The sequence below is a fragment of the Enhydra lutris genome, unplaced genomic scaffold (genome assembly GCF_002288905.1).
Source record: "Enhydra lutris kenyoni isolate GAN:26980312 unplaced genomic scaffold, ASM228890v2 scaffoldscaffold5, whole genome shotgun sequence".
Taxonomy (NCBI): domain Eukaryota; kingdom Metazoa; phylum Chordata; class Mammalia; order Carnivora; family Mustelidae; genus Enhydra; species Enhydra lutris.
In genome coordinates, this window is record NW_019154089.1 from 10,327,476 (window position 1) to 10,348,766 (window position 21,291).

A 21,291-nucleotide genomic window follows, 5' to 3' on the forward strand; every position below is an offset into this window, starting at 1 on the left:
TTCCCTTGCCCTGTTTTATACCTTCAGTGCTGAAGAAAGAGTTAATATACACATAACTTGAAAATAACGGTATTATCTATTTTCCTTACTTCATTCATAGGGAAACAAAGATACAAATATATTCAATAGCTTGATCAATTGGTCCGTCTGTGTAATGAGGGAGTCCAAACTATGCCCTTCCTGTCTTGACTTCCAAGCCACGGTCTTGCCCCTATCATCCCACTGTATCTCCCTCTTATAGAATTAGGAAAATGTTAACCCTGAAAATAAAATAGTTTATGGTTAATTTGGAATTCTCTTTCCCCTAAAAGTTGTTTCCTTTAAAGTGTGAGGTTTCCCTTCTGTGGTTCACCATTTCAGAGTTGCATGGACTGGGTTGGGTATTTCCTAATTCTTTAGGGAGGGATTGATTTACATTTTTTACAAATGCATCTTTTAGAGTCCCAATGAGAACTTTAAATGTTGTAGGTCTTTGAAGGGAGAATACAGGTTATGAGAACATGTGATGTTAATATGCAAACATTTTTAGAGAGGAGAGGCACCAGTAATCACGAGAAAATAGATATTCAGTGTCAGGAACTTCTTTTGGGGCAACATTACACAAACTGGTTAACCACAGTGTGTTACACATTGGGAAGATTTCTTCCAGAATGGCCTTTAGGATTCTTTATGAAAAGCCACCACACTCCTTACCATGCCTCAGCGACTACCACTTGTTTCTTCAAATATCAAATAAAGGGAAGGAAGACAGGATTTATTATGTCTCTTCTAAGCTTTAGAATTTATGATTCCATAATAATAAGTACATAATATCACAGCTGGATGTGGCAAGGCACAGGGGATTATTTAATTCTTACATTTTTGAAGATGCATATTTGGGAGCTGTTTTAACCCAAAAATGATCAGAATTTTATCTTAAAACATAGGATTTTTTAATACTTTATGTAGAATGAATAGATGAGCTGTTTTCTATGGTTCACTTATATATGAGGCTCAACTTTATTCAAAAATTTAAATATTACTATCATGATGAAATTAAACTTAGTTTCCCTGCCATATGAATTGTGTCTACTTGATTTGAGCAAAGGACTTCAAGAATGCTGTTCCTTTCCCTTTCTCCTATACACAACCACAAAATTGGTGGGAAAAAGAATGCCTTTTACATATTAAGGTAGAAATTGCCTCTGCTTGATGCTGTCACTACCTCCCTTAGTTATATTTTCAATGTACTTATCTGATAGTATTCTGTTTATTAGATAAGCTTTATGCAAAAATATTCTGACAAAGAACGGTATCAATAAAAATTTACAACAAAATAACAATAGATAGGAGAAGGGAGTTGGGGGAAATTGGAAGGGGAGGTGAACAATGAGAGACTATGGACTGAAAAACAATCTGAAGGGTTTGAAGAGGTGGGGGGGGTGGGAGGTTGGGGGAACCAGGTGGAGGGTATTAGAGAGGGCACGGATTGCATGGAGCACTGGGTGTGGTACAAAAACAATGAATACTGTTATGCTGAAAATAAATTAAAAAAAATGATTAAAAAAAAAGGAAAAAGGTCATGAACAACAAAAAAATAACAATAGATAGTATTTTTTGAGGGCTTCCTTTGTGTCAGTCTTCAGTGCTTTATACGTTTTATCTTACTTGATCTTTAAAATGGTTTTATAGAACTCATGATCAAAGACAGATAGGATGTGAACCTGGGAATGTAAGACTCCATCTCTCATGAGCCATACCTTTGTATAGATCCCCTAATATTGTGAATGTACAGAATTAGTCTCACCTTAGACCAGTCGCCCATTCGCCACACATAGCATTTCGAGTAATCCTCACAGTCCTCAGCCTCCCTGGGTCTGGTGGAGAGGACGCATTTCTTTCTAGGGTTAGTACACCTCACAGTCCGATGACGTACACCTTTGCCACACTTGACCGAACACTAGAAGATAACACCAGAGAGTCTGGATGAGGTTGGTGATTAGAGATATAGACCAATGGTTAAATTATGTTAAGTAATATTTCTAATATTCTCTCATAAACCTATCAGTCACATAAAGACCAGGTTAAAGAATAAAGAGGAAAATGCCTGGCTACACCCAGGACCAGGATCCAGATGAAGCTTAGGGCACAGTGCTGGAGGTAACGAGTTTCAGGAACACAGGACCATTACTACACAGAGCAATATAACTTGTGATTGTTGATGAGAAACAAATAATACACAGTGATCAAAATGTAAAATGCTAAACTTAATTGACATCATATATTTACATATAGTTATGAAAGAAAATTCAAAAATGTATTTTTGCTAAGGTTTAGTCTGTTTTAGCCCTAAGAAATGTCTGTGGAAATGAAAATTTTTTTTTAGAGGGTCATTTCTTACAGACTCTTCTTCAAGTGAAAACAGAGAGAATCTTAGCAAAAGGAAAGTATTTCACTGCATAATTATATGCCCCTAGAAATCATCATTCTAAATGACTATATGCATTGCAAATATAATTCAGTTCAAAAATAGTTTAGTTCATTTCATAAATAATTGATGCCTGATTTACAGTGGTGACATAACATATAAAGCACGTATGTATATTACACCTATTTTTTTCTAGGAACAACTTAGCATCTCATTTTCATTTATGCTCATTTTTATGGAATATGTGTAAAGCTTCTCAGTTTTACAAAGGTTCACATCATGACTATCTGGACATAGGGACCAAAAATAGCATTGGGCGGGAGAAGGGAGAAGAGGGAGAGAGAAGGGAAGGGATAAAAGATAAGGCAAAACTTGAAAATTCCATGAATAATTGTGTCTGAAAAAGGCCCAAAGCAAGAGTTGCAGCTGTACGTTTAACAATAATATAGTTATGAATATTAATATGAATAATCATGTGAACTCCAACAGTTGTGTTCCTGAAAACCTGAGCATGGAACTAATGATATTTTAAATATGATAAATTTTGCTGAAATGAGTGATTGTCTCATTTATGTGTATGTGTGTGTGCGTGTGTATGAATATATTGAGTTTTAAAGTGGACTGCATGTGTAACTTGGCATTTTAATATTTATTTTTATTTTTTTTGCAGTTGGAACTAACCCTGTTCTGTAAAGTCAAATTTTAAATTAAATTTAAAAATGAGAGATATTTTTTAATTGGTAGACTGCATTGAGGCATACTATTGCTTCCACCTGCTGTCAAAATTCTGTATAGAATATTTCTGGCCTATTTCCTCCTAAAAAGTTTGCAAAAAATGTTATAGTTTGGCTGAGGTGGGGTGTGTTCCTTTGCTAGTGTGAATCTTCTCTCCAGATCCAACTGATTGATTCTGATGTAAAGTTAGATACTACATTCGTTGTCAAAAGTATACTTTGTCAATGAAAAAGGATCTGTTAAACAGCAAGGTATAGCCCAGAAAAGGAAGCCAACAGAAAGTCATGCTACTTGCTAATGTACTTTGGCGGGAGGGAGGGAGAGGTTGGGTTAATTGAAGAATTTTCCCAAACCTTATTACCTAAGCTACTTTATCCTTGTTTTCAAAAGACTGGTTACTCATTGTAATCTAGCATTTGCCACTTGTCAGTTTTACATGCTATCTTATAGTCTGAGATTAAGCATATGAATAATTCTGTGTGTGTGCGTGCATGCGTCTGCACACATGTGTGGGTGTGCAAGGATGTGTGTGTGTGTGTGTGTGTGTGCATGTGGCCACCTGTTCACTTAAAATACTTCAGAGCAGCTAGAAAATCAAAGTAATAACTGGTGTTGATTATGATGCCCAGATATACATCATAATAACAGAAAAGAAACATACAGTTAGGTGTGGAACACACCTGTACTCGGCACACAACATGTTAATGGGTATGCGGTGCAGTGAGTGGGCCAGCACTGGGTTTAAACCTCACATCTCCCACTTAGATAGTGTTTTCGGTAAACTGTTGAACTTCTCTGGGCTCTATTATAAAATGGTGAAGCTACTAACCTTCTTGGATTGGTGACTAAACATAAATGATATTCTAAATAAGAAATAAAAACAGAGTACTTGCTTACAGGAGATGATTGTTAAATATTAATGTCCTTTCTCCTTTCCCTTTTAAATGCTCAGGGATAGAGAATGAATCAAATGCATATTAACATTTCTGCCCACTAAAGAGTATACTCATGATATATAAATGAAAAAGCAACATTCTAAAATGAACATAAAATTTGTTCTTATGTTACAATGTTGACTGAATGAAGAGTAAATAACTTTTTTTCTGTTTGCAAAATTATATGTAATGAGTATATTCCTTTATTTATTTTTAAAAATATTTTATTTATTTAGTTGAGAGGGTGAGAGAGAGAGCACAGAGGGAGAGGGAGAAACAGACTCCCCACTGAGCCGGCAGTCCTTGGTGGGACTCAAACCCAGGATCCTAAGATCATGACCTGAGCCGCAGGCAGACGCTTAACTGACTGAACCACCCAGGTGCCCTGTATATGCCTTTTATTATGAGAAAAATTAAGAGATGGTATTGGACTGCTCTGCACAAAGATTCAGCATGCAACAGCCCATGACCTCACACAAGTTGAGAGTCAGAGGACAGCAAGGATGTGAGAAGAGATGAGGGCACGTGCCTCACCTCAGACCACACTCCTGCCTCCCACACGGTCATGCAGTCCTGGCCCTCGCAGCGCTGGGCAGAGGCAGGCTTAGGTCCCACACAGTCCCTCTCCCGGGCCCTGATCAGAGTCCCGTTGCTCAGTTGTTGGGTACAAGCCACTTGTCTGCTCTGCATGCCTTTTCCACAAGTCCGTGAACAGGGGGTCCATTCTGTCATCATCCATCTAAAAGTAAAGCAAGAACCACTAAAACTGGTTGAAAGATACCAATCCATTGTGTATCTTGTCATGTCTGGAGTCAAAATTTGCACAGTGAATTTTACCTTTTTTTCCTTCTTCTTCTTTCTTTCTTTTTTTAATTGTTTTCTCTAAAACACATGTGTTTTCTCTCATTTTGAGTTCTCTGTATTTCAAATCTCTGTCTTAAAAATCTCAAAGACTTAGATTTGGTCCGTGCCATACTCCATGCTCTTCCTATTACAGCTTATCACACTGGCCACACTGAGAAACCCAGTAAGTACACAACTGCTAATACATAGAAGTTATTCCTGTTCTTTGTGTTTTAAGTCTTCACAATAATTCCAAGTGTTAGTGGCTATGACTACCGTGGCCTTTTACGGATAGGGAAACCAAGGCAAGGGGGGATTTTTAGCAACTTACCAAGGGTCACAAGGTTGTAGGGTCAGAAATTACAAGGAGGCTGTAGATGACTTCACCGTGACTCAAACAGAGATATGAGCAAGGTAACAGAGCCCTGTCTCTGAGAATGACCCTCTTACCTGGGGGAAGCAATCGTTAGTACATCAACAATGGCTTGCAACAAGATTCCTGGGTCTGGGCCATATCCTCTGGATAAAGCTACGAAAGCTTCCTCCGGCTGGCTTCATGGAATCAAGACACTGGAGGCCAGTGACTAAACATGAAGCGACCTCATTTCAGAGGTCCTCAAGAACTCCAAATCTTTTTCTTGAATTTCACTGATTCAGTGATTCTGCCAATACATAGGCATTTTAACACCTAGATGGACATCCTTTCCTCAAACAATCCTCAGGGCAGTGGTACATATCTATGGACACTTCCATTTCTAATGAGTTGAGATATAGCCTAAGGACCACTAATTTAAACACCTCCCCAAATTTATTTTGGGAAGAAGCAAGGCCTGTGCCAGAAAATTGATTCATGAAATCTGTATGGTTTTTGTCAGTAAAACATTCTATGCATTCCCCATTATTAGGTCAACCCTATAGTGGGGGAATCTAAATCCCCCCCAAACTACCTGCACAATCCTATTTCAGCACAGTGCAGAGCAGTCAAAGTCCTGAGCTTAATTCTGGGTTCCTTACTAGCTGTGCATATTCACAGTACAATACTCACAGCTGTGAAGTTTCCATCTTGTCCTTTGTAGAAGTGTTTATTATTATACTGTCTGATATACAATAGGGACCCAGTATATAGTATATACTATGTATGTTACAGTATATTTATAGGTAATTTATACTAACTCATTTTTCTAGCTTCATCTCTCATTTGTTTGGAAAAGAAACCACATGCTCAGCTTGCTCCTCAAACTCTTTCTATTTTCACCACATGGTACCTGTTTAGGGAGTGTCAACTGCCTGGATTCTTGACAGCCAGTTCCAAGTTCCTTCCTCCATCCAACCCACAACAACTGTGTTCTCCTTTGCCCTCTGGCACCTGGCCTGTGGCTCTCACATAGCATTTGTTAGATATTCCCTAGGGAAGTGGAGGGGTTCACATTCTCCCTACAAAATTTGCCCTTCTTCTCCTGATTAGTATATGAACTCTTTAAAGGCAGAGATCAATGTCTTATACTTCTTTGCATCCATGACACATTGCATACAATAGTTTGTCATTAAACATTTCTCAAATTGGTATTTGTGTCTATGTTTTACAGAAATAGCATCGATTTCTCCAAATTTCCTTAAGCCCAAATGTTCCTGGCAATAATCCAAAGTTTGGAAAGTCACATCACATACAATCTAGTTTTCTCATCTGTACAATGGCTTAATTCTAAATGATTCTATGCTTCTATTTCTGAAAAGGAAAAAAAAATCCTGATAACATTTGCATTCTAGTATTTCCTCTAACAAAGTTCTTGTCCCTGGTCTATCAAGTATGATACTGATCTACCATTTTGCTTGGGAGTCCCCTAGGGGATTTTTTTTTTTTTAAGATTTTATTTATTTATTTGCCAGAGAGAGAAAGAGCAAGAGGGTGAGCACAAGCAGGGAGAACAGCGGGCAGGGGCAGAAGCAGGCTCCCTGCTGAGCAAGGAACCAGATGTGGGACTTGATCCCAGGACCCTGGATCATGACCTGAGCCGGCGGCAGATGCTTAATGGACTGAGCCACCCAGGCATCCCTCCCCTGGTGGATTTTTCCTAAAGTATTTTTCTTCCAAATTCATTTAGTTTCTGATTCATCTTTCTACATGAGGATACACAGGTTATAAGCACTATTTAAACCCATGTACGTAACTTTCCCTCCAATTATGGAACCAAGAAGATACTACTGAAAAGAGAAGTATTTGCAATTTCATGGAATCTCCTTTTTTTTTTAAAATAAAATAAATCTTTAGAGATCCTCAGTATAATGATAAAAGTCACTTTTTCCTTTAAAAAAAAAAAATCTTTTATTTATTTATTTATTTATTTATTTGAGAGAGAGAGAGAATGAGAGAGAGAGAGAGAGAGAGCTTGTGCATACAAGCATAAGCCAGGGGGAGCGGGGCAGGAACAGGGAGATAGTCTCTAGTAGACTTAGAGCTGAGCATGGAGCCCAATATGGGGCTCCACCACATGGCCCTGAGGTCATGACCTGAGCAGAAACCAAGAGTGGGACACTTACCCCACTGAACCATCCAGGTGCCCCAAAAGTTACTTTTTCCATTCCTTGTGAAAACTCCTCAAAAATAAGCATAGAATATAAAACATATTCTAATAAAGCCCTTTGTATTTTAGAATTAATCTAATTTGAAATTATCCCATTTCCTTATCTTTAAGATTCCTTCTTCCAAAGCTATTTACTAGTGCATTGATATATTTTGTATTTGGCACATAGAGTTCCATCAGTCTACTTAATGACTTTTTCAATACATGTAAATGGAAATAAGAATGTTTCTTGCTAGGGTGGGGAAAAAGAAGAGGCAGGAAAACTAAAGGTTATGCTATGCCAGTAAGTCACAGAAAGTTTTCCTCCATGACCCCTATAATTGCTCATGTCCATTTCTTACTTTTCAGTATTTTAGTTAACTTCACTGACATTGCTTCTTTTCCAAGGGAAGGAAGATAATAATCTCTAACAAAAAAGACATCCAGTGTCCAGCTGCAAAAATTTCTCACTCAGAAATGTAGTGACCTTTTAAAACTATTAATTTTACCAAGTCATTAGCAAGGCAGTTTCCCGCAAGATAGCTGAGGTCAGTGATGAACAATAAATGGTGTGTATTGTACATTCTGATCCTCTACAGACCAAGTTAGGAAGTGACAAATATGCTCTAGTCCTCAAATCCAACTCCTCCAGGATTCCTGATATATCAGAAAAAGGCAATGCTCTTTCCTCCAAATGGAAAAATTATATGGTATATGAAACAAATGGTGTTTTGAAATATTTTAGCAAATTATTTAACACAAGATAAATTAGCATTTTAATATCTATTAAAAGAGATAAAAAAAGATAATTCTTAAGAATGGTAAGAACAAAAATGATCCAGGTTCTTTAGCTAATGGGGCAAAGGCCAAAACCCTGCTTTTAAATCTGTCCAGCCCTGATCGGAAAGGAGTCAAAGACCTGACTGCAGGTACCAATAATTCCCTACATCACTTTTCCTGTTGATTACTACATCGCCTCAGAAAAAAGCTTAATTAGTTCATTTTACTTATGAAGTTAGCCTGAAAAGCAGACAGCGAGGTAGGTGGAATGGGAATAACATTACTAAGAGTCTGCTAATGTGCTTTTATCTTTTTGAACATCCTTTCACATATCATTCTTCTGTCCTGTTCCTTAGAAGGACAGGGGGGTTGGGGAGGGACAAGAATATTGGAGCAGGAACACAAAGGAAAGAAAAAGTTGATAATCAGCTTTTGTCACCTTAAGTACACCAAATCTACAGAAAAACAAACCTTGGAGTTTCAGCATTGGAGAGGAAGAAAGGATTTTCCAAATTCTTTTAAGCTCTCATTAACATAGCATGAGCTGGATCTGAAGGGCTTAAAAACTGAGTTTTGCAATAAACCAGAAACAAAGGGAACTCAGGATCAGTGCTACATCAGAGGTGGGGAGGGCAGGGGGGACCGGGAAGCCAGAAGAACCCAGCATTAGCCTGGATGACACTAATTCCCAAAGAGATTAAGACAGAAAGTTTTAAATATAGTTAATTGGCAACTTTGTTCCTCCTCCCTCTATACTTACTCACTGTGGTGGAGCGTCAGGCAGAATATTCTATTAGTTACAGACCAGCACAAAGCTACAGATTCTTTGCACATCTGAGATGCAGGACAGGCAAATCCACTGCAACTCCAAGGCAGGAGCCAGTGAGAGGGTAGCTCAATCTTTGTGCAGCTCCCTGGGAACTCACAACTACAGCCTTACTCACTGAGCCTCAACAGATCTCTGAGTGTCAAGACTCAACAGACATCCCTACCCCTAGATTCCAGAGGAATCAATGCAGCTCATACTCTTTTCATTATTCTATCTCTGAAAGCTTTTAGGACCTTTGACACTAGGGGTCAGTCCCACTGAAGCCCATTAATTTTTATATGAAGCTCATGGATTTTCAAGGAGCCCTATGATGGGAACCACTCCAAACAGTCTTGCCCCTAGGTCACTTCCAAATTAGACTCGGGTTCCTCGTCTCTGTGGGTTACTAAGGCACAGTCTTCTTTCTACACCATTTTCAGCTGCTCAGCATCCCCATCTTACTTCCTACTCAAGAGTTTCTTGCCTACTTTGTAGTCTCATACTCATTGGGGAAGTCACAGGAGACCAAAACAGCTGACTGTTCTGTAACTAGGACCCAGCATGGGAATCCAGTGGGCAGAGATCAGGAATGGGGCAGTCAGACTGGGAGCTCTGGGAGAGAAAGTGAGGAGGCAGCCTTGGGAACCAGGAGGACGACACTGTCCCTGGTGTCCTGTGAGGGTTTGGTTTATATCATCCTTGGCAAGTTCTAACACATCATTTCAGAGAACTGGAGAACAACTAGTTAAATTCAACCCGTAACCAGATTTTTGAAGAAGTGACCAACAGATTATCACATAATTTTAATTATACCTCATCTGTCCCACTTAGTTGTTGTTTTCACGCTGTGGAGAATACAATGAAAGTGGAGGGAAATCCTAGCTTGGCTTGCTGCTTTTATTCTCTTTCCATTCAGGCAATGATCTGTCTTTCCTAGACCTTGCCTGTCTAAAACCCTGCATTTTGGTACATATTCCTTTGCACTGTCTTTAGGAAAAAGTGAGTTTGTTAATATTTTGAGTATGTTTTGAATGCTAGTAACTGAGTGGCCACGTGGAGCTTTCACAGTGGGTGGGACACGGTTACCTTGTTTGGCACGGCTGCTCATGGCACTTGCGAATCTGCGGCTCAGGCTTGGTTAAGTATTTGCACTTCTTGTTGTCCACGATGCTGATGTTTTTGTTCATAATTTTTGTGCAAGACACTGTTGTCTTCCTTTCTCCTGCAAAGAGCAAAAAAACAAAAACAAAAACAAAAAACAAACACAAAAAGAATGTAGAGGGTATGCATAGGCTTGTTGCGATTTTCAGACTTCGGAAGGAATTTTAAGTTAGATCAATGAAGATATTACTTATCATTTACATAAAAATGTATCTCTAGGCTTAAGGAAGATAAATGGTTATTTTTTCCTCATTAGAAATTAAATGGCAGAGAATCTGGGTGGCTCAGTCGGTTGAGTGTCCGACTCTTTTTTTTTTTAAGATTTTACTTATTTATTTGACAGAGATCACAAGTAGGCAGAGAGACAGGCGGGGGGGGGGGGTGGGAAGCAGGCTCCCTGCTGAGCAGAAAGCCCAATGCAGGACTCGATCCCAGGACCCTGGGATCATAACCTGAGCAGAAGGCACAGGCTTTAACCCACTGAGCCACCCAGGCGCCCCAAGTGTCCAACTCTTGATTTCAGGGTCATGATCTCGAGGTCCTGAGATCAAGCCCTTTGTCAGGCTCCGCACTCAGAACAGAATCTGCTGGAGATTCTCTCATTCCCTCTCCCTCTGCCCTCTTGCAGCTGGCACATGTGTGTGCATGATCTCTCTCTCTCTAATATAAACAAATAAATCTTAAAAAAATAAAAATATTAAATAACAAGTTTTATATTCCCAAGGGATTGTGGCAGCATAAGTTGCCAAAACATTAATTAAATTTGTTAGTAAAGACTATGCCATCTTTTAGCATTAAGTGGTGGAAAGCTATAATCTGCAACCTGTATGCCTTCATGAAAGCACATTCTAGAAATCCTCATTCCCTGCTTATTGTGATGTGCTCTAAGAAAAAGCCATGGGACTCCTGGTATTTTCCACCAGATTTCAGAAAAATGGCTTTTCTACTTTGTTAGGATAAACTCTGATTACGGGAGGTAAAAATGACGACTTGCATGGTGTATTTATTTTTATCTGGCCGTTTTTATGTACACTTACTTGACAAGATTTATATCTTCCACCTAAAGAGCCTATTACACATGTGCTAATTCTCTTTCTCTATAAGAGTCTAAATATCTATATAAGATTTCATAATCTAATTTAACTGATTGTTTGACATTATGAAGTAATTAAATCAACTAACAATTTTAAAGCCAGATGGGTCATGAAGGATTAGGAAAATAATCACAAGTCTTCTGGGTCTCTACTGCAAGGCCATTAGTTAGGGTCTGATGACTGTCATGCTGTGATAATTAGGAAGCTCAGAGCATTCATGCCGGTTGTGTCAAATATGACAGCCTGGGCTGGTAGCAGAGAGGTCACTCTGTCATCTAATTAACAGAGCGGGGAGGCTGGTGTCAAGAAAGAAGGAAAGAAAGAATGTAGAGAGAGAGCCACTTTGAATAATTTTTAAGTATCTTCTGCTCTGACCTGAATGGGGGATGGGAAGAAGCAACAGGGTGAAGAAGGCAGAAGAGCAGGTATAGGTTTAGGACCTTTCCTTCCTTTCCTGCTCAACAACACTGGAGCACAGTCCCGGGACAATTTGTAGCCTACAAAAAAATGACTACCTCTCTCCTTTCTTTCTTCCTTGCCGTGTGTGTGTAGTAACTAACAATCATAACTCTGATTATTGCATACTATGTTATTGAAACCATTTAGTTTTATCTTCAGTTGTATCTCCTAGCACAGGCAGCATAATGTTGACCAATTATGCCCTATCTGGAGAATTCCAGGTCTGGTGCAATGCAACTTATTCTATGGGTGCTCAACTGAGACAACAGAGTGCCAGGTAGGTAAAAGGTCTTTTCCCGGATTGGCAAAGAGAACGGAGGCTGAATTGTAGGACTTTATGGCTAGTTGCTTACGTAAATGAACATCTCCGCTTGGAAGTCCTCTAAGCCTGCTCTGTGCACCCCACATGGTCAGGCAAGCTGATGGGAACTGGCAGAGAAGAGGCCACATTTCATGCCCGGGGTAAATACTTAGGGGCTGCCCAGGTTCTTCCCTGGTCAGTCAAGAAGGGGAGGAGTGTGGCATTAAATTTTACGCATAAGAAGTGTTCAATACCTATTAATTTCAATTTTTAAATAAACTGCAGAAAAAACAGATATGGCTTATGTTCATTCTTTCACAGAGAAAAACCAGCCTCACGAGGTAATGAATTACTTAAGTATACAAAATTGGGACCAGGATTTTGGTTAACTTCCTCCTAGTTTCCTACATTCCAGGTGCTCCCTTATGACCCAATGCACATACTAAATAGACACTGTACAAATTCTGTATAATGTTAACAGATGTAAGTACAACTTCTACATTCTGATGATGCCTACTTTAAAGGAGGATTAACATATGCATTATTCTCATCAAATATAAATGTTAGCTTTAACATCTAATTTAACACCTTCCAGTTCATAAGACACTCTTTTGCATTATAGATGGAATTGCCTAAACTAACTTAAATAGTGGTTTTCCTGCCAACTACACCACAAAAAAATGACCAGCAGACATTATCCAGAGACGTTTTGCTGAACATATAGGTAGTCATGAGGTGAATAACTCAGGACTAATTACACAGCATTTTTTAATGAAAATACATAACTTTGGTTACTATCCTAGAGCTAACATGTTAAGCTCTTGAAAAAACCCTTTAAGTGTAAGTGTTGATATGTCAAAAGAGACACAGATACCTGTGTCATTTCAGGAATCACCTTGGTGTTCTAAGAAAGTAGAGAGGCATCTGATTGTGAATTGGGACTTCTCCATCCACAGTGTAGCAAGGAAGTTCACACCACACAGGTTTTAGCTGATAGGATAAGCCTGGCTCTACTTTTTAAAAATTTCATTGAATGAAAACAACAGAATTGGAGGGACGAAACCTATTGCCCATCTACAGGCACACCATGCCTATGAAAATACAACTAGATTGTAAAGCCATATGGAAATGTTATCATTTGACTTTTTTCTTTTATATATTTTTATGTTCCAGCCAACACAGGAAATTTCCATTCTAGCATCTAAGAGCAGTATTTACAATGCATCCAATACTGTGGAACCTAGGGACGGGCAGAGAGTGATGAAGTACTGGATTTCTGCCTGAACCACAAGTAGCTGCATGCTGTTGACAGTGTATTATTTGCTTTATGGCAATTAACTTCACCTCAGGGTCATTCCCATTAAATCAGTATTGGGGAAATCAGTTTCGATGTTCTGAATACAATTAGGAATAAAAGAACATAACCATTATGCAATTGGTCTCATTACCGAGTGTGGGCACAATCTGAAAATGAAGGGTGATTTTTATGTATTGACTCTTTTGTTGGTCTCTGAAGATACTTGATGAAGACTAGATATTAGATGGGGTCCTTCTTTTCCAGTCTCAGATAAAGCTGTTATTTTTTTCTGTGCTCTGTATTTAAACCCAAGAAATGGATATTTTTAATAAAAATATGTTCTAGCCACGTAGATCACATTTCTCAAACTGGCATCATAAATACGGAAACATGTTCTTGGGAGTGTGTTCGTTGTTTCAGTAGACAGCATCGAAATCCCCTCTATCTTACTGGACACCACAAATTTTAAATAAAATTCTGAACTTCTATAGGACGAAGACTATATATATATATTCATTTGTCCTTATAATTTTCCCTCAAATTATGTATTTCTTTATTTTCTATCAAACAATAGCCAGCAAATAAGTGAAACCAAAGTAACTGTTTTTTAATGAGGATGACGGACTTTTCTCTGAGAACTTCTTAGAAATATGTAAAATGCAGGGTTTTTTTAAGCATTCATTTTTTAACTAGACGTCTTCCAAAATTATGCATGCCATATAATTCTTAGCCATTTTTTTGATATTTCTATAAAAATTTTCCCTCAGGGCTTAGGTTTAATGTTAAAATGACTATTTCATCCTTTTTAGTGAAAATATTTTTATTTTGTATTGTTTACAACACCCAATATATAACCCAAGCTGACCCTATCATTTTCATGCACATAAATAGTTTAATGGTATCCCATAACTTTCAAGACAAATTTCACTCGAGTGCTAACATAACACTCAGGAATCTTCATGCACTAACTTCTTTCTATAAAAAAGTGAAAAAAATGGCCAAAGTATCTCTCATTCCTTGATCCTCATATTTTGAACCCTAGAAATAAACATTCTCATAAACCTCAGTGCCTTTGCACGTATGCATATCCCTGGAATAATTTCTACATCTTCCCATATCACTCTGCACAGTGATTTTATTATTAGCTGATGCCTACTAAATGAACAGTGAATCTTCTAAAAGCAGAAAGCACTCATCATTGGGCCACTCAGAAATAGTAAATGCATATAAGGCATTGGTAAAGGAATCAACGAGTGAAGTACAAGAATGTAAGTCAAGGCCAAAGCACTTTCTGTTCTAAGAGGTTCATCTCGAGACTATTTCCTAAAATGGTGAAAACCATTTGCAAACCAAATGACCAATTACGGGGGATAGTTATCTATGGCATTTTCAGCTAATGAATTACGTACATATTAAAACTCAAGTTTATAAAGAGTTTGCATTAATATAAAAATGTTCTTATTAAAGAAAGTAGAATTTAAAACTGTATTAAATATTACTGAAATGAAATAATGTGGAGAAAAAATATATTTTGGTGCATTTTCATCAGGTAATAACATTTATTATGGTGTAGGCAATGGCAATGTGCCTTTAAAATGGACAATGGAAACAAACTGCTGGCAAAATGATAGGGGGTGTGTCCTCCTCGGATATGTCCCCTCATCTTGGACCCAAAGGCTTGGATCCTCCTTAGAATCTGTTCATGCACACGGAAACCCATGTCTAAAGGATATCACAATATAAGGCTAACAAAGTGAGGGTCTTCAGCTGGTTGGGTCTGGACTAAAGCGAAGAACGTGGGATGTTGGCTTATTTCTTCCCCTTTCAAACTGTATCTATTTAAATATCCTAGAAGCATGTCTATTCATTTATTTCAAAAAAGATTACTGAATTTTGGGGCTCTTACTCTAGGTTTATATCACTAATCTATCCACCAGCTCAAAATAAACTCTAGAGTAATACAGTTAACTATATGCCGTACTGTGAAACGCTAATTCAACGCACGACACTCAGATACCATGAAATGATAAGTTTTGAATGCCTCTGAAGACCAAGATCACTTAAAACAGGTCTTTCATGTCAAAAAGAACTTTATCCAGTGAACCATACTTCTGAGGTGCCAAAATAAATTTAAAACATTCCTTCAAAGAGTTTTCAGATGCTTTAGAACACCAATGCAAAATAAACATTTATTTCCCAAATACATTTTAAGCCATTTGAAAGTAAAAGGACTAATTTAAATGGCCAATGCTACAATACGGAATGATATATATCCTTTCAAATCATTCTAAAACTATCATTAGAATGTGAGAAGACGGTGCCAAAAAGCTTGCATATGTTATACTGTTGGAAAAATTTTCCTAAGATCATCAACATCCATTCGATATTTAAAAATATTCCTTCTAAAAGGCTTTTTCATATCTTATAATAACTGATACTAATAAAACTAATTAAAATGCAGCGAATTAACTTTAGTTCAGCTTTTCATTCTAAAACAGTTTGCCATTCTGATGTTAAAGATTATTACAATAAAAATTTAGCTACATGACAGTAGGTATCGTTTAAAAAAATTTCTTTTCCCACTTATTGCTGGCAGTCTATGCCTTACAACAGAATCCAAAAAAATAACATGCCAAACATTGAAATCTTATATTGCTGTGTGATATTTTATTTGCTCTTGCTTCATATAGTCCTGTGAAGTAAAAGAGTGCCAATATGGGGTGCCTGGGTGGCTCAGTGGGTTAAGCCTCTGCCTTCAGCTCAGGTCATGACCCAAGGGTCCTGGGATCGAGCCCCACATCCCCTGCTTTCCCCTCCCCCTCTGCCTGCTTCTCTGTCTACTTGTGATCTCATTCTTTCTCTCTCTCTGTCAAATAAATAAATAAAATCTTTAAAAAAAAATAGTGCCGTTACTCCTCTCTGCTGTTGAAGATAAATTTTGTATAAATCTGTTTCCAATGTTCTGTGCTTTGAGCTCACTTTCCTCTAATTCATGTATATGCTGAAAGATTACAAACTCTGGCTATAAAATGGACAGTATGAAGTTAGAAGTGATGCGATTCTTAAAATCCTGTCCGTCCGCTTTATTTATGAACTCCAAAGGAAAATAATATCCAAAAGCCCAGAAATATTTTGGCACTGAAAGGAGTATGTACCCTATTAACATTGTCAGAGATAATTGAAAACTGTTGACTAAACACAATGGAACAGATTTGAAAGAGAAGGTCTATTCAAGTGCAAATCATATAAAGGTTGTGTCTAATTAGGACTATTTTACAAAATAACCCATTTGAAATAAAAAATAGGGACATATCTAAATTTTTATCAAACAGATCAAATAAAACATCTCTCTGAATCCAAACAAAATTTATATGATCTCTAAGGAACATGTCCTATTTTGTGAAAAGAAATGACATGAAGCCCCTAGGCTACTCTAAGGAAGTATGAGGCATGAGAAGGAGAGATGATTTGAAGTTAGGAGTCCTGGATTCTAACATGACCTCTACCCACACTGGGCATGTGGCCTTGAGAAGTCACTTAATCTGTATTCATTTAAATTTTCTTGTGTTAATAATTAAGCAGTTATGCTTAAAACTATCTAAAAGCCCTTCTGACTCTGGAACTTAAGAAATTTATAGTAAACCTCTATTCATTAAAGTCTGGCAACTGGAAAAACATATTCTACGTTGTAAATAATGTGAGTTTTGGGAAAAAAATGTGAATCCCCCAAATTTGTTTGTTCAAAATGAAGATTGATAAATTCTGTATGTTTACTTCTAATGTAGCTCCTATTAGACAACAATTACAAAAGCAAGAAAAAAATGAGGCAAACAAAATTTATGGGGCAAACATTTTCCTGTCTAGACTTTAAATACAAACAGATTTTAATAATTGCCTTTCAGTGCTATACCAAGAACTCAACCTTTTTGTCACTCCACTTCCCCACAGCCCATCATTGGATGGGGGCTGGTCTTTCTTGTCTCAGGTATATTAAAGAGAAAATTCTAACCATATGGATTTTCATTTTCATTTTATCTATTTATTTTTAAAGATTTTATTTATTTATTTGACACAGAGAGAGAGAGAGAGAGAGAGAGAGAGAGAACAAGGGGGAGCAGCAGGAAGAGGGAGAGGGAGAAGCAGGCTCACTGAGCAGTAAGCTTGATGCGGGCTTCTATCTCAGGACCCTGGGGTCAGGACCTGAGCTGAAGGCAGACACTTAACCAATCTAGCCACCTAGTCGCCCAAGATTTTCATTTTAAATGTGTTTGTTTCCATTTGTGTTTTCATTTTTTATTTAGATAGAGGATGTGAAACAGGACCCCCTAAGTCAAATGGCCTCTGGCATCACTGAAGAATGGGACTTTGAGGGTGTATGAGAGGCTTAGGAGGAGGAGACAGGAAAGCAGAGGATTCCCGTATCACTTGGCGATATGGGGGCCCAAGAGAAACCTGGCCTTTGAAAATGTCACCGTGGAAAGGATGACAGATAACATTTTTTTTAAACTTCTAGAGTAATTTTGACATCCTTCTACCATAATTACTCTATATCCTCAAGAGCGAAGTGTGTCCTATATACTCTCCTCCTCTCAATTTTCTTTTGAATCCACTCCATTTAATCTTTTTGGGCCAAAAACTTCATTAAAATTATTTTTGACAAGGTCATCATTGACCTCTATGTTTCAAATATAATAAATATAATAAACATATTTAGATATGATAAATAAATCTAAAAAATAAATAAATCTTATAATAAAGGTATTTAAATGCAATAAACACATTTTAAAATATAATAAATATATTTAAATGTAATAATCAATTTTCAGTCCACATTATTTTTGACTTTATAGCTTTTGATGGAGTTGATCATTCCTTCCTTCTTATAATACATTCTTACTTGCTTTACAGGAAAGCATTCTCTTCTGCCTGCCTCTCCTGTGTTGGTGGCTACTCATTTTAATCTGCTTTGCTGGTTTCTTCTCTCTCTGAAGTCTAAATGGTAGAGTGTCCCAAGGCTCAATCCTTTAGTAGCTTCTCTTTCTTTTCACTCACTTCTTAGGTGACCTGATTTAGTCTCAGTGCTTGAAAATATCATCCATATATTTTCTATCTCAAGACTCTGACCTTCTCTCCTAACTACCTAACTTATAGATCATACTTGATCACACTTAGATGTCCAAAAGGGATCTCAAACTTCTGTTGGAAATCAAACTCTTTCCTAATCCTGCTGTCCCACAGGCTTTCCTAGGTAAGGTGATGGTGACTCCATCCTACCAGTTTCTTGGCTAGAACCATCACAGTCAATCCCTGGCATCTTTCTTTCTCTCACACTCCACATCTAGTCTTCCAACATATTCTATTAGTTCTACTTTCCAAAATATGCAGAACCTGACCACTTCCCCCACCTCCTCTGCTAACATTGGGGTCAGACTACAATCATCTCTTCCTTGGACTGCAGTAATATCTTCTTAACTGAACTCTTTACTTCTACTCTTTTCTTTTTTCCATCTACTCTCAATGCAGAAATGGAAATAACTTTTAAAAACATAAAACCAGAACAAGTCACTCCTTTATTCAAATCCTCTAATGGTATCTCACATCACTCAATAAAGGAAGGTCATACTAGCATTCTTACTACTCCTTGCTTTACTCCTGCCTCAGAGCCTTTGCCTGGGACTCGCTTCCACCAGACACCCTCGTAGGTGGTGCCCATCCACACTCGCTGCAGATTTTAAATCAGTGTGATCTCCTCATTGAGACCTTTCGGACCACTATATTCTGCACCTACCCCCTCCCAACACCCAACCCATATTTATTTCTCACTCTTGCTTAATTTTTATCATCACAATTTTATACTATGTTACTTATACTGTATATTTTGTTTCATTTTCCCCAAACACTCTCCCCTGAACACTAGTCTACTGTGTACTCTTGCCCCCTCTTGCTACAGCACACTTAGGGTATGTGTATCAATAGTTTCTTTGCCTAGAGAACAAAACTGATACTCCACTTCTGTACAAACTAGTTTATATTATACACATTATATATATACACACACATTATATTTACACATTATATTATACATTATATATGCGTATATAAACATTATATTTATGTGTGTATTATACATGTATATAAACAATATATATCATACATAAATATATAATATAAACATATATAATATGTGTAATATAAACTAGTTTGTTCTTGTTATATATACAGACATATGTTCTATATGTGTTATAAATGAGTTTATATATTATATGTATCAGTTTATATTATATATTATCTTATTATATAAATATTATGTGTATATTATATGTATATATGTATAATATATGTACAATACATGATATATGTATACATTATATAATTATATATTATTTATATTATATATTATATATACTAGTTTGTTTATATTATTTGTATATATAATATATAACATGTAACATATATATGTATATTATGTATCTATTATGTATATATTGTGCAATATAATATAAACATATACATATATATAATATGTTATATATATGTTATAAAACTAGTTTATATTATATATACATATATGTTTTTATATACACATATTATATATAATATTTTTAAAATAATTTTAAATATGTAAATATTTAAAAATAATTTTAGAAGGAAGCTATTACTCAAGAACTATAGCAAGTCTGTTATTAAGTGCAAAATACAAATGAAGTATTATGTTGCTGACATATGTGATACAAAGGCAAGCTGGGAGCCCCATGCCCTGAGATCTTGCCTTGACCTAACTGGTTCTGAGAGTAAGTGATAATCTGTTTAATCTCTGGGACTCCAGGATTAAGTGATTTGCTAATCTCACGTTTTATGCTGAAGCAATTTGTTTTTTTGTTTTTTTTTACCTGCTAACTTCTAACACAAAAAAAAACAATCTAAAACCTTTGAGTGAGATTTCAGGATACATCTCTATTTATTGAAAATAGTTGATGGACACTTTTGAAGAATCAAAATGGAGGAACAGGGGGTATTAAATTATTTTCTTCAGGTGCTCTGTCTTTTCACACTAAGTATGCAAATGGCACGGAAGCAAGCCTGACGTTACTCTTTTACAGCACCTTTGTATTTACTGCAGAGCTACAATTCTTGTGGGTAGATGTATCTGGAAGTTAGAACTTTAAAGATTTTATAAAAATAAAAAGTTAATACAGAAAGTAGATATAAAAGGACATATATACTGTGTGGTGCCTTAAGCAGCCCCTGTAAACTAATACATTAATATTTACGCAAAGTAATGCCGTGATTAACTGTAAATGCCCTTTCTTCAATTTAATTCATACACAGTTCAGGCATTTAGGCACCACACTTGTCACAAAAAACTTTCAGTTTCCAATCCTTTAAGGAGTTTGGAATTTCAGATAAGGAGTTGCAAATGTGCCTTAATTATCAAGGATTAATCAGAAAATAGCTGCTGTTTTGATAAGATAAATGCTGGAAAATCCCCCACCTCCTCCACACGTGGCATCGCAATCTTCCCAGCCTGTGTGTGTCCACATGAAAAGGGGTTCAGGTGCTTTTGAGCTCTGATTCTCTGGAAGAGGGTCTGATGGGATAGTGTATTCATAGTGAAGACCGTAATTCTGGTCCTGAAATAGCAGCACCTATAATATGTGAAAATGATAAAGGCAGCAAGGTTAAAGGAGAGCATAGACAATGTGAAGCATAATACCAAGGATACGGATACCTTAAAATGTTTGTTGCATGGTATGCATGCTCCTTTTATGTGTAGAATTGTGACATTATTACTGAAATCTTCAAAGTGACATACTTCTGCAAAGACTGGAGTTACACATTTAACCTCAGAGCTAAAGACATCATGACAAACAGCCCACCTGAATGAGGTCGGAGATACCAGGTCATGGTTT

The 21,291-nt window shown here is 37.0% G+C and overlaps 1 protein-coding gene across 1 annotated transcript in view; it reads right to left on the reverse strand.

The window, feature by feature from the left end:
- Window positions 1-21,291, reverse strand: part of LOC111141183 (ADAM metallopeptidase with thrombospondin type 1 motif 19) — a 246,812-nt gene that overhangs the window by 20,137 nt on the left and 205,384 nt on the right. Inside the window, exons 18-21 of the mRNA XM_022493562.1 lie at window positions 20,874-21,027; window positions 10,156-10,291; window positions 4,612-4,816; window positions 1,787-1,939 (exon numbers count right to left, since the gene is read on the reverse strand). Of these exons, the coding sequence (XP_022349270.1) occupies window positions 1,787-1,939; window positions 4,612-4,816; window positions 10,156-10,291; window positions 20,874-21,027 (648 nt within the window). The remainder of the gene's footprint in view (window positions 1-1,786; window positions 1,940-4,611; window positions 4,817-10,155; window positions 10,292-20,873; window positions 21,028-21,291) is intronic.